Source organism: Epargyreus clarus, unplaced genomic scaffold, assembly GCF_041222505.1.
Source record: "Epargyreus clarus isolate Ecla_fem2 unplaced genomic scaffold, WU_Ecla_fem_2.2 ptg000034l, whole genome shotgun sequence".
Classification (NCBI taxonomy): Eukaryota; Metazoa; Arthropoda; class Insecta; order Lepidoptera; family Hesperiidae; genus Epargyreus; species Epargyreus clarus.
In genome coordinates, this window is record NW_027332239.1 from 8,964,391 (window position 1) to 8,978,898 (window position 14,508).

Below are 14,508 nucleotides of genomic sequence, written 5' to 3' on the forward strand. Positions count from 1 at the left end.
TCATAAATATTACAAACATTTTATTTAGTACTTATTTATTTAATAATTAATTAAATTATAACAGTAACTGTAATATAACATATGGCATACTCTATATTTTAGATCATTCAGATAAATAAGATCGATAAACGAACTGCACGAAATAAAAAGGTTTTTTCAATCTCTTCAAAGATAACTTACTTACATTATATTTTTAATAATTCGTAAGACTGTTAAACCAACCCCCGAACAATCGCCGTCGAATGCAATATTTTCTGAATTCGTCTGATACGAACATTAGCGCTGAAAATGGTAGCCCTAATAACCACCTGAAAAACAATGGATATTGATGTAAACAAATTTTTAAATGATTCTATACAAATGTTCTGTAATTTTTGTATTACGCGACGTACCTATTTGGATTTGAAACGTGTGGTGAGGCTCAAAAACTTATATGAGGCGTTCCTTCTTCTATGATACAAAGATATCTAACTGACCACACTAACCCTATTGATGTTAGGGCTTTTCTTTGTTTCGTAGTAAACCGTAATATTGGTACTGTTAAAGTAAGTGTACTTTCCTATACTAATTAGAACGCATTAAGCACATCAGCAGTGATAGCCTAGTGGTTAAGAAACGCAGCCTCTCGATCGAGGGGTCCGAGGTTCAAATCCCAGGCACGCACCTCTGATTTTCAAATTTATGTGCGTATTAGAAATTAATTATCACTTGCTTAAACGGTGAAGGAAAACATCGTGAGGAAACCTGAATACCTGAGAGATTTATAAAAAAAAATCTTTAAGGTATGTGAAGTCTACCAATACGCACTTGGCCAGTGGCGGTGGACTATGGCCTAATCCTTCTCATTCTGAGAGGAGACCCGTGCCCAGCAGTGGGACAGTAATGGGTTGATGATGATGATGATAATGATGAAGCACATCGCGACTACAAGTACAAATAAGTAAAAGTATGGTTACCAACGAAAACGCAGCGGGTATGTACGGAAAAAGGTATTTATGCCTGGTACGTAACACACAATGCATGCGATTATTAGCTCGAACACCAAGCCTAAGTTTAGTATGTTATTGTTCATGCCTGAAAAAAATAACAAAGAGAAGAATTATTAAAAGATCAATATTCACGTTTAAAACTTTATACAAAATACATAGCTTTTATTTTATCACGCTTTTATGACCTGTATGTAAGTACCTATGTAACGGAATCTTTGAACTCCACTGGTACCTACTTAGAACGGTCCGATTATTTTAACATTTTGATCAATTATCAAGAATCCTAACTAAACGAGGCTCCATCACAGGCGTCTGCTTTTAATTGTTTTATAATTGAAGGGAAATTTACCGTGTCAACATCGTGCTAATTGTGTCGTTGAAATCAAATACCTAAACCCAAGACTAACCTAACTTTAAGATGTATCTTTAACCCAGACGCCTAAGTTATATAGTTATCGCCAAATTGCTAGTCCGCTCTGAAGTTGTTCCGAGCAGGTGTAGTCAAACAATTTACTATGGCGACGCGATTCATTTCTATATTCAGAGTAGACTAGCAGTTTTACGCGGACTATACCTATGTAACTATAAAAAAATCTCACCAGTTTGAAAGATAGAATTATATCTAGTCTTGCAAATTATGCCGTTCATCATTTGGGTGATTACGATGGCCGCGAAATACGTAGCTTGGCACGCTCGTTCTAGTTCTTTACGTTCCGCGTACGTCCATTCCTGGCCGAGGGAGTCTTGGACGTCACTTACCGCTTCATTGTCCCAGCGCTGACGGATCCCTTAAAATACACATAGGTAAGAGCGTAAAAGCTTACTACAATATTACAGTTGCTTCACTACAGTATTATTCATGATCATGATCAACCCATTACTGTCCCACTGCTGGTCATGGGTCTCCTCTCATAATGAGAAGGATTAGGCCATAGTCCACCGCGCTGGCCAAGTGCGTATTGGTGGACTTCACATACATTTGAGATTTTTTTTTATAATCTCTCAAGTATGCAGGTTTCCTCACGATGTTGCCCTTCACGTTTAGCAAGTGATAATTAATTTCTACTACACAAGCAAGCAAGCAAGTGGTAATAAATTTCTAATACGCACATAACTTTGTAAAATCAGAGGATTTGAGCCTCGGACCCCTCGATCGAGAGACCGAATTTCTTAACCACCATACCATATGATAAATACTCTAGGTAGGTAGGTACTGGCGGACTAAGGAGGAAGCCACAGGAGCGATGCGCCCTTAGCCTCTGGTCCAGGGGGGCCTCCAAGTGCCTATAAGTTTCCGTGTAGGCATTTGAAAAAGCTTGTAAAATTAGATCAACTTCTCAGCTTCATTTAACACTTTCGCCTTGCACCTCCGACGTGCTTCGTCCGCCAGTGACACTAGGTCTCTCACTGACCCTAGACTACGTGTTACGTTACGCTTTCAGACCTAAGTACATCCTATCCCTTCTGATCTTAATTAATACTTTAATATCACAAAATATATGGTGTAAGATCAACACATCCTAGGTATTACTTCTTACAAATCTTACCAAACAAATCTCGAGGATAGAAGCCGTGCTCAGCCATTACAATAAAATAAGCGAACATGCCAGCGGAGAATTCGATTAACCCCAAATGTCCATAGGCGAGCCACAACATCCTGGTTGACACCAATCTCTCAGAGGTACGAGGAGGTCGCGCCATAACATCCGATTCTGTTTTCTCATAAGACAACGATACCGCAGGCCACATGTCTGTTCCGAGGTCGACGCAGAGTATCGTCATTACACCTTAAAAGTAATTGTTTATTGTACAAATCATAAAAATATATATTAATATATATTGTAAAATCTTATACAATATCTAGATAAGACAAAATCATATCAAGAGATATTTTATTTGTGTGAGTTCGTATGAGATTTGGGAAAAACCCGTCTAACCAAACGCAGCCGTGCTTAACACTGCTATTATTTATTAGGCAGGAATAGATATGGCGGTGGTGCCGCCGGAATCGAACCACAGAGTAGGTACTATCACCATCAAATAACGTGTGTTCCTTCTGACTCCGCTAAAATATGTACACTATAGGTAATCTGTTTTCCCAATCACACCAAAAAATGGTAAAGTCATACCCAATGGTAACGGTATTGAAAATAAGATGAACATCAATACAGGGAGGATTTCAGGGACATTCGATATCAAAATGTAACAAATCGACTTTTTTAAATTGTCAAATATTTTTCGTCCCTCTTCTATTCCAGTAACAATGGTTGCAAAATTGTCATCCATTAGAATGATGTCTGCTGTTTGCTTTGAAACCTGTAGAACCGAAAGATGTATATAAAACTCTCAAATACAATACAAACGATAGATAGACATTTTAGTATGAGTTATTTGTAAAACTGACCGCACATTAATTTCTATCACTCGAACAAATTAAAATCAAGCGTTCCACTCGTCGGTCGCCCAAACAACAAATTAATTGGTAGCGGCTTAACTTAACGGCAACTACTTACTCGTAATTTACAGCATATTAGTCTATACAATTCGCTCACGCCATAGTAACCAATGGACGATCAGCCTTAAGGATACTTTATAAATGAAACAATCTTAGGTATAGTCCGCGTAAAACTGCTAGTCCGCTCTGAATATAGAAATGAATCGCGTCGCCATAGCAAATTGTATGACTACACCTGCTTGCAACAACTTCAAAGCGGACTAGCAGTTTGGCGGGGACTATACATTTGTATGTATAGCGTAATGTAACAATGACAACGTACTTGTGAGCCAGTGATTCCCATGGAGATGCCGATATCGGCCTGCCGCAGGGCGGGCGCGTCATTCACGCCGTCTCCCGTTACCGCGACTACGTTATGATTCCTTTGGCAGGCCTCAACTATCTGAAGCTTTTGCGTAGGGGATGTTCGGGCAAACACTTTAAGTCATATTAAAATCAGAATTAGCGAATGTTCAAGAATCATTTTATGAATTCGTTTTTAACGTTTTAATGGTATTGCTACGTTGTGACATGAGTGATTGGCCATTGTTAATACTTCCCTAAATTAATTAGTATTACTTTTCTGAGTAAAATAATACTATTTTTATTGGTATTATCCCTGGATTGCGCTTGTAAGTGTAGTTTATAAATAGTATATACCTTTTTTATTTTTTCTCGAGGGGGAAACCTTCAAAAGGTACCCGACGACGTGGGAGCGACGCCGGGTTATGTGGGATTTTTACCGCACTAAAACCCCCCCGTTGGCCGTCCTTAACGCTTGTTGGAGAACTCCGGGATCTCCAACGGAACACAACCGGAGCCCTCCAAGCGCGATGCCCAACGGGCTCTACCCTGGGGGAGCAGTTTTCGCTCCTCCCACACCATGTAGTATTTACGACGGTATGCGATCACACATACCGGCGTCCTTCCCGGGGTTGCTTGCTGGACGGTTCGAGCTCCAACTCTTGCCGCCCGCAACCCCGGAAACCCCCTTTTAGTCGCCTCCTACGACAGGCAGGGGATACCCTAGCCCTATTATAGTCCCGAAACTACAGGGACAAAATAGTATATACCTACTAGTAATTATTTATTTTAGATAGCAATTGTTCATAACTAGCCCTCGACCTTGAATGTCAAAGGCGCAAAGACTACATAGATACATACTTTGTTAAAAAGGAGGCTTACAATACACATTATATAATAGTTTTAGGTACCTATCTCATAATGTTTCTCAAGGGTCAAATACAATAGATCAGAGGTCATAGATCTGAGTTCGGTGCCAGTAATGACGTGGCACCTGGGCGAGGTGGCTATCCCGACCTCGACGGCCACGGCGCGCGCGGTCGCCGGGTGGTCGCCCGTCACCATCATCACCCGAACTCCTGCTGCTCGTACACGTTGAATTGCTGATCGAACCTTAGGTAAAAAGGAAATGCTTATAACGAACAAGTGCATAGTAGTAATAATAAAAATGTGTGGTAAAGGAGGCATACTTTTCCGATGTATTCCAGCTTAGTTCTCAGGAGTAGTGACGCATTTGTGGTCGACATAACATATAAATCTAATCTTATCTGTGGTTGATTACAGATGTTCATGAGCGGCAGTACCCACTTATCATCAGGTGGACTGCATGCTCGTCTGCTACTCCTATATTATTTAAAGAAATCCCATAATACATATGATATAGATAATATGATACCTATACTAGCTTAACACATGAGAGCAACTCCAGTGTTTTATGGCAGCTATTTCAGACTATAATTGATAGGTGAAGCTTACAAATAATGTATAGTCAATTAGTCATTAGCTAATATATAGGCTGAAATTTTGAACTGACTTTAATATCCGAAAGTATAAGAAATAGAGAAATTTTTGTACCATTGGATCTGGTTATTCACGCGCATAATCTAAATATTCCAGCTAGCAAAACTGCATATTTCTCATCATTGGTCGCCACAGAATTGTGGCTGCGTCAAATCATAGGTCAAATCTGCCCAATATTTTACCTTTTAGCCAACTCGTATCAAATCATGGAAATGTACATATGAGATCGTCGCGTTCAAGTAGGTACTTTGCTTTATTACCTGTTCTCTTGGCGGGTCCATTAGTCCCATGACGCCTAATAGCCGTAATTGTTCTAATGGAAAATTGATTTCCTCGGTATCGAATTGAAAGTCAGGGGGGTACTGATTCGAATCAAGAATCAAATCTGCAAATGCTAGTATTCTTTCTCCTAAAACAAATAAGTGGTTATAAATTTCACTGAATATTTACATGTCGCAAATTGAGAATAATTTATGTCGTGGGTACCTCCTGATGGGTAATATCCGAAGAATTTTTAACTATGTTATTAGTTTATTTTCAGAATAAAAAACATTATGGAAAATAAATGTATTATTGTAAAATTTCGATTAATGACTGTAAAACTACATAATTATTATCAGCAGTCATCGTTAATCCTGTGATTTGGTGTGGTTTGGTGGTGTTGGACATTGATATTTAGTGTTTTGAAAAAATATCGGATTTTGTGATCGGCTAATAAATAGAAAAGCTTGCCTGAAATTTGAGTTGCAAACCTCTAGGGCTAGTTATGACTAGTTGAAGGTGTGGGCTGTGTACCTACGTTTATGTACTTCGCGTCATTGTCTTCTATAGAATATTAATTACCAGTATTAGCAAGTTCTTCAGTGGTTCTATCTGCGATATCTCTGATTTCACTCGTCATAATTATATCTCGTTTTGCACAAGCTACAGTCGCACAGCGGCCAAATATACATTCCGGTGCACCTTTCATTACCACGATAAATCTTGAAAACTTTGTGTCATAATGTATACTCACCTTTAGCCATGAAAAAAAATAAACGCACAATCATTTGCTTTTCAAAAACCTAATAACAATACTAAATTTACAATGAAACGATTTAAAATTTTCATAAAATATGGTCATAAATTACTAGTAATAGAATTAGTTACTTTAATAATCTACCTAGTTACGTACTTACTTTAATAAGTTTTAATTGGTGTTCGTTGTATGTTATAAGTATAAGAGTATTTTGTACATTCTTTTTATTAGGATTTCGTACCTAAATAATTAAAACGGGACTTTATCACTAAGATTCCGCTGTCTGTCAGTCTGAGTGTATTTTTAGAACTATTAATATTTATGTACCTGATATTTATTGACTGAATTAAACGGTATTTCTGCCACCTTAGGAAACCTTCGTCTAATTGCTTCTGGGTCATTATATTTAAATAAAAACATTAGTATGGCTTGCTCAGATGCGTCTCCGCGTACGCCTTCCTTGGTGACAATAGCGGTACTGCACAAAGCTCCACAAACGTTCATGGCATTAAATGCTGAAAATAATATGATACATGTTTTGGACACAAACATGGGTGTAGAAAATTCTTTGTTAAGTGGGAGTCCAAAAGCAGTGGCGTAGTTGAAGTCCGCGAAAAAAAAAGATCTAGTGTAATGACCAGTGCCTAAAATTTATCGGCAATATGGGGTATCCGGAATAGATGGTCTCTGAGATTTGTCCGGCAAAATAGGTCTTTCTGTTTAACGATTTTTTGTCCCTTCTAAGCCTAATTCCCCGATCCTTATGTACCTACGCTTTTTATGCCCATTGACACGAATTGTAATAATACGGTTACGGTAATACTATGGTTAGTAGTGTTAGATCCATTATACTTTGACAATAGCTAATTGGCAGTCGCTTTCAGTTATCTCTTAGATAAATAAATTCAGAAGATAATTACGAGGAAACTGGCTCATCTACAAAATTTATTTAGTCCGTTCATTTTTTTATTTAGACGATATCTACTTAAAAGTTATTTAAATACCTTTATTGTCCCGTATATGTCCTGTAAAGAAATAATTATTTTACTTATAATCAAATAAAACATAGGTTTAGGGATAAATTGACTCTACTTGAACTGTATCAAAAGCCGATTTCTACCAACTTCCATAAATATTTGAGAACCTATGTTGGCTACATCTTACGGTCCCCTAAGTTTTTTTAAATGAAACGTTTCGAATAAGTACCCTAGCATTTCGACTGTGAACAATGTTTTAGCAGCGTTCCAGTATTTTTGGCTGACTGCTCCGGAAAGAGGGCAATGTTCGGGCGTAGGTATATGTAGCTACTAACGTAGTACGAGTTTCTTTTTGACCGTTGACTAAACGGCTTGATTATTTTTGAGAATGTACCTATATAATTCTTCCATTCCGACCATTAATAGCTAACCTGTACCCTTACCATGAGTTTTTACGTTTTGACACATATGACTGTTTTGGTATTTGTTTACGTATTTGCCCATACAATTTCCAATCAGCGCCCCTAGCGGATTGTGTCAGAACTTGAAAATTGTATACGTAAACAAATACCAAAACAGTCATATATGTCAGAACGTAAAAACTCATGGTAAGGGTACTGGGTATAAAATGACACGCAGTATGTGGTCTCTGCCGCCCATGCACATTTGTAACCAACTCCACAGGTATATGACAGGGGTTCTATCTGCAGTCCGTTACAGATGCTTTGCCAAACCTAAATATTAAGATGGTCGCTTCTACGTAAGTCAGTTGGCATTCACACTCTTAGAGCGAAGCGCAAGAACTGCTTCATTTTAAATATAGATGTGGCATGGTAGACCTCCCCGGTCGAATCATATTGGCTCTACCGCTTTCTAATGTGCAAGGTATTTGATTAACAATGACTTACTTATTTACGTGGTATAAGAAATATTTTGGACATCTTTGCAGATGTTTTACCTATCAAATGTTTATAGTTTCAAATAAGTAATAAAATTAGTGCGATTGGCATTATGTTCGTAATTTGTATTCACAAAAACGTACTTTCGAAATCCGGGTCCAATACGAAGTGGGTTGTGTTCCAAATCCAAATATGGCGCACACACATTTTGTTTTCAGTGAGCGTGCCCGTTTTGTCTGAACAAATCGTTGTGCAAGCGCCCATAGCTTCAACTGCCTCTAAATTTTTTACGAGGCAGTTTTTTTTCACCATGCGTTTTGCTGTGAGCGTAAGCGAAGCCGTCACGGTCGGCTGTAATCCTGCATTCAAACATTCGTTATTATACGAAATACAAAACTAAAAGCACTATTGTATAGGTATTTTAGCGGAATATTTTCGTATTTCACAAAGACAATTGTTTGTGTGATATTATTGTTATTACCTAGTAAATTTCAATGTAGAGAACAATAATAACTGAAAAAATCGAGTAGAGTCCAAACAAATTGTAAAATGTTATAAAATATTTAGGTACTTATGTGTAAAAAGACACAGCCTGTGTACGACCTTGTGAAGTACAGCAGTTACTAATATCTAAATTTGGAGTTGGAAGAAAATATACATAAATTGGTTTTTATTGTCGGGTTTTCGTTAAATAGTCTAGTATTCTATAGCTATCTAATTCTTATAATCTTACCTTCTGGTATATTAGCGACTATAATTCCAATGACGAAAATAGTCGTTTGCATGAAGGGGTATCCCAGAATAAGTGAGGCGGCGGCTATGAATAGGCCAAGGGTGAGCGCCCAAAGCGACATGCAGCGCATGAAGCGTTTTATCTCACGCGCTAAGGGCGAGGGTGCGGGCTGGAGCCGGGCAGCCAGCCCCGCCACTCGCCCCATCGCTGTTAAATCGCCACAACATATGACCACACCTAGAAAATACAGGCATATTGAATAATACGCTTGTGTGTTGAGTATTCCAAGTTCTAAGAGTAAAAAAAGCTCGAAGAGTTTTTAAAAATAAAACAAAAATGTTTTTATTGATTAAAGTTTTGAATGTGGTAGAAACTTTCGTTTCGACTCCGGTTATTTAGAGCTGCTGTATTCTGGTGTAAAGGGTGTGGTAGGGGAGACATACTTTTTCGAGGCATTCTAGCTTAGACCTCAGGGGTAGCAGCAAATCTGTGGCTGACCTCAAGTAGGAAACTAATCTTATCTGGAGTTCATTACAGATGTTCATTGGCGGCAGTAGCCACTTAACATCAGGTACTCCAATATTAAAAGTACGATTATAAAAATAAGGCGTAAGGGCTTCTGTATTGGGTTGGTAGCCCGTATTAAGTACCTACTGGGTGTCCCGCTCCCGTCCCGTGTAACCAAGACGAAATAACATAATTCAAGTATACAAAGTTATTTTAAGAATTGTAAGCGTGTGTAGGTATGTGTTTGAGTGTGTGTGAGTGGAAGAGAGTTATAAAAAATAAACGACTGTTCGTACTTTTTATATCAGGGTTACAGTACCTAACATTATCGTCACGAGTCGTTTCATGTGAATACTGTTTAGTAACTGATACTAAAGCTGAGACACTATATAACCGGTGTTATTACCTCATTTCCTTCGCATTACCTATTTGCTGGCGGAGGAAATCATTCCTCACATCCTTAACCCACACAAGTGTGTAGGTATAACATAAAAGATTAAACATAACACTCCTTCCGAATTACAATAACGTAAAGTGTAAATAATACATTCGAAAAACATATTATTATCAATAGTGCTGTTTAGAATTCCCTTTCAATTCGAAATCGAAACTATTTTCAAATACACAATGTATATTATACAGCATAGTAATTTAATATGACTATGCTGACTTCTGACTTTTCAAATTTATGTGCATATTTGAAATTTATTAATTATTATCACTTGCTTAAACGGCGAAGACAAGATCCTGTGAGGAAACCTATAGGCGAAGGAATTCTTTAAAAAAGTTCTCAAGTGTGTGTGAAATTGCTAATCCAAATAAGATAAGTAATCCGCAGTTGGCCAGCGCAATGGACTACGGCCTAAGCTGCTCTCATTCCGAGGCCCAGGTAGGGCACAGTAATGAGTTGACGACGATGGCTGAATGTTTTTTGTAGGTATTTGTACTTATGCCCCTATAGTCCCGGGACCAGAATAGGGCTAGGGTATGCCCTGTCTGTCGTAAGAGGCGACTAAAAGGGGCTTCCGGGGTTGCGGGCGACAAGAGTGGGAGCTCAAACCGTCCAGCAAGCGACCCCAGGAAGGACAGCGCTTTATGTGGTCGCACCACCACCACCACCAGTAATCACCAGGGGATGTGAGAGGAGCGTAAATTACTTTGCTCCCCAAGGGCAGACTCCGTTTTGTCCCGTTGGAGATGCCGGAGTTCTCCACTAAACGCCGAGGACGACGGTTAAAGTACCACATAACCCGGCGTCACTCCCACGGCCTCGGGTACCTTTTGAACCTTTTGTTGACGAGGAGGGAACCTCCTCGTCAACAAAAAACAAGGATATTTGTCAAAAAAGGGACCTAAACAAATACAATTAATAAAAAAACTAATTTTATGTTTGTTTTGGGACCTGTTCATTCTTACCTTGAGCCCGTCCCTCTACGCACAAAGCCGAAAAAAACGCGACGTTTGGAGACTCTAAAATATTACTCGTGCCTTCGGTGTTCCCGCGGGGCACGGCTATGCTTTCCCCCGTCAAGGATGAATTGTCTACCTGGACGTTTAAGATAAACAACACAGTCAGATTTAATATTGTACAAAGGTATAAAACGTTTTATTTATCCGAAAGTGGGAATATTTGCGATTTTGTTCAATTGTTACCAAGATTCCGTGTTCTTATTGTATCTATGTAAAGGATTGAAACATGTCGATTTATAATTAAAGTTAATTAGTGTATTTTGCTAAATTATGTACATTAACTATGTAAATCAAAGACCTAAGTTTTATTACTTGCATAGAATATTGAAAAAGTATAAGGTTCAAACGGTACCTACCTATAATTAATTCCCATTAGGTTTAGTTATAAAGGTATGTGTTTATAAAAAATACATTTCTATAAAATGAACTTTAGTGAAGCTTGAAAAGTATATAAAAAATCTTTAAAAAAACATTTTTTTTTGTAAAGGTAAGTATTTTATTTTCGTATTCTTCTCCGAAAATCCTTTCATTTGATACTCTGACCACCTTATTGGGGTGACGCCTCTATCGTCATACTATGCAAAGTTACAAGTCGATCGGATGGATTAACATGTATCAAAGTTCTGTTGCAAAAATGCATCCATAAAAATGCAAGTTAAATAAAATCTTGTAATTTAGGAAGTGCACGTAACTTTAAACCCTTTGCTGTCGATGATCCGCATATCGGCAGGCACGACGTCACCGGCGCTGACTTGGACGATGTCACCCTTGACCAACTCTCGAACCGGCGTCGCAGGATTTAGCGCCCCATCGCGAATACAATTTGCATACATTGGTATCATATTGTTGAACGACTTCATTATCTAAAAATTTAACGTCGTATTAACTACTGTGACGCAATCACTACAATACAATTATATAAATTCTGGTTCATAAAAACCTTATTAAAATACTAAAACAATCATTTTTTTGTAACTACAGTGATATTGTTGATGATATTAAGTAATTTCATTATAGTTTATATTAATTTAATTGTAATGTGATACCTACTCTTACTTTAAGAATTATAGGTATATTACCTTTGAACTTTTGTAATTTTGACAGAAACTGAAAATGCCGCAAATTAAATCGACGCCAATAAGTACATATCCCAGGTATAAATTATCAGTACTAGGGTTAGCTTTCGTGGACAACTCTATCACGTATGCGACTAAACATAATGCAGCGCCCAACCAGATTAATATCGAGAAACCTGCAATTATAAGAACTAGAAAGGACCTATTTCTTGTCACGCAGTCTTGTGTCCGCGTGTGTCTTACCCGCATGCCAATTAACCCGGTAGTATCTTCGCGTGCTTGTGGCTTACACGACAGAAAAAACAACTAAGAGACAATATTTTATTGGTGCGCATGCGGATTAGAAACTTACCCAAGTAGGCACATTCAACGTAATAAGAAAATGACCCTAAATTGTTTTTCTTTAACCAAACTATATTAATTATGCGCCTTATGTTAGAGAAGGAGCAACGTCATGCTTACATCACATTGTAGACAGACAGGATAGAAATTCCATCTACATGTGCACCAGCCGCAGACCAGTTGTTACTCCTGAGAATTTAGAGGTGTTCAAATCCTCTTCCGAACTCGCTTAACCCAAAAATAATCCCGGTTAAGTTTTTGAAGGTATGTGAAGTCTATTAATCTGCACTTGATCAGCGTGGTAGAATATGGCTTAAACCCCTTTCTTTTATGAACCCCACTTTGAGTGGAAACCTTTTAGTCTATTAATCTGCATTTGATTAGCGTGGTAGAATATGGCTTAAACCGCTTTCTTTTATGAACCCCACTTTGAGTGGAAACCTTTTAGTCTATTAATTTGCATTTGATCAGCGTGGTAGAATGTGGCTTAAACCCCTTTCTTTTATGAACCCCACTTTGAGTGGAAACCTTTTAGTCTATTAATCTGCATTTGATCAGCGTGGTAGAATGTGGCTTAAACCCCTATCTTTTATGAACCCCACTTTGAGTGGAAACCTTTTAGTCTATTAATCTGCATTTGATCAGCGTGGTAGAATATGGCTTAAACCGCTTTCTTTTATGAACCCCACTTTGAGTGGAAACCTTTTAGGCACGCAATGGAACAGTGATGGGTTGAGAAGAAATTCGTAGGTTTGGCATAAAGGCATATGTTCATATTACCTGTACACAAAGATTTAAAGAGCAGTCGTGGCCATCCAAATTGTGTCGCTGGTGTTAGTGTGTTCGGACCGTAGTAATCTAATAAATCTTTTGCTTTGGCACTCGTAAGTCCTGTTATCGGGTTTGTACCGAGTATATCGTATACATCTTCTATAAAGAAACAATTTGTTTTTATCTCAATAATTATATGTGAAGCGAAAACTTTGATGGTTTTTTTTAAATATCGCAAGGAGTATGAGCTTTAGCATAGTTAAGGTTTATATGGAAAAAATGTGCAAAATATATACGGTCGAATTGAGAAACCTCCTCCATTTTTGAAGTCAGTTATAAAGGTCAACATTTTCCTATAATATGTGATAGCACTGGTAAAGAACCAATTATATACATAAGTAGCTACATCGTGATTAATTAAACAAGTTTAATTTATTATAAGGTTAAATTGTCATATTACAGTGAAATATTTTTACATTACTTCGTGGTATTAAAGAAAGAAATAAATTTAATTAAGTAATATACAGTTTAAGTAATTAAAGTAATTTATTAATTAAAACTAACTACTTTAAGCAAGAACGCGTACAATAGGTTCCTTTCAAGACAATGAATATCAATACCTATGTACAGCTGAAAGCAGTAGGGGGCTGAGGTCGTCGGAGGCTCGAGGCGGACAGTTGAATGGAGGCCCCCAAAAATATAAAACGAAATATTTGACTTTACAAAATGACAAATGTGTCATAGAATTATTCGCCTGTAATTCGGTGACCTTTTTTTCGCTGAGTGGTAGACATTTCATAGATTGTTTGGTTCTGTCGACCTTTTTTTAGCAACTGTGTTTGGAGGACCCCCAGGATCGCAGGCCAAGGGCGAAACGCCCATATCCCCCCCCCATCACCTTAAGCCGCTACAGGCTGAAAGCTCTTATGCCCTCTGCTGCCCTGGACAGGAGCCCCTCCTCCATCTTTCGCCATCTCTCCCCTATTGAATGCAATGATTGTAAGCTCTTGCAGAGTAGAAACTATACAAACCTACAATTCTAATCCCACGATGACTACTTTCTTTTACAATTATTTAAGTAAAACATTTACTTACTTAATGGAATGATATGTATGTTAGTTTGTATTTCTTTTTTTAGTTCATTCAATCGGGTGCTACTCAAATCTCTAGATCGAAGTCTTCTTGGGTTGTTTGGTCGGAAAAGATCTGATATAGATGCTAAGCTTGCGGCTCTAGTAATCATCGTGTCGTGTTAAAATAAACTATTTCCATTCCCCAATTGGTAATTAATATAATTTTTGTAGTGATCTGGTTGGTCTAGATTTACTTCGTAATTACTAGTAGGTATGCGTGAAAAAAGTTATGTTTACGTTGGCAAACAGGTAGGAAGACAGCAAATAAGATATAA

The 14,508-nt window shown here is 37.9% G+C and overlaps 1 protein-coding gene across 1 annotated transcript; it reads right to left on the reverse strand.

Annotated features, from left to right (window-relative positions):
• Positions 1-12: 12 nt before the first annotated feature.
• LOC140755993 (sodium/potassium-transporting ATPase subunit alpha) lies at positions 13-14,418 on the reverse strand. The gene is made up of 18 exons (XM_073091365.1): positions 14,196-14,418; positions 13,110-13,259; positions 11,991-12,163; positions 11,604-11,774; positions 10,858-10,987; positions 8,935-9,171; positions 8,345-8,560; positions 7,330-7,350; positions 6,653-6,840; positions 6,151-6,322; positions 5,568-5,716; positions 4,698-4,899; positions 3,767-3,921; positions 3,119-3,305; positions 2,537-2,776; positions 1,589-1,777; positions 957-1,074; positions 13-308 (listed from the first exon to the last, which is right to left on the reverse strand). Exons 1-18 carry the CDS (start codon positions 14,341-14,343, stop codon positions 194-196), a joined length of 2,961 nt encoding a protein of 986 aa, XP_072947466.1. The 5' UTR covers positions 14,344-14,418; the 3' UTR covers positions 13-193.
• Positions 14,419-14,508: the final 90 nt, after the last annotated feature.

Excerpts from the sequence above, each read along its gene's own strand:
- LOC140755993 (XM_073091365.1), bottom strand. The coding sequence starts at position 14,343 with ATGATTACTAGAGCCGCAAGCTTAGCATCTATATCAGATCTTTTCCGA. Across the intron at positions 5,717-6,150 it reads TGAAGAACTTGCTAATACTG|GAGAAAGAATACTAGCATTT; the intron begins GTAATTAATATT and ends TATTTGTTTTAG. Across the intron at positions 309-956 it reads TACCCGCTGCGTTTTCGTTG|GTGGTTATTAGGGCTACCAT; the intron begins GTAACCATACTT and ends ATTGTTTTTCAG.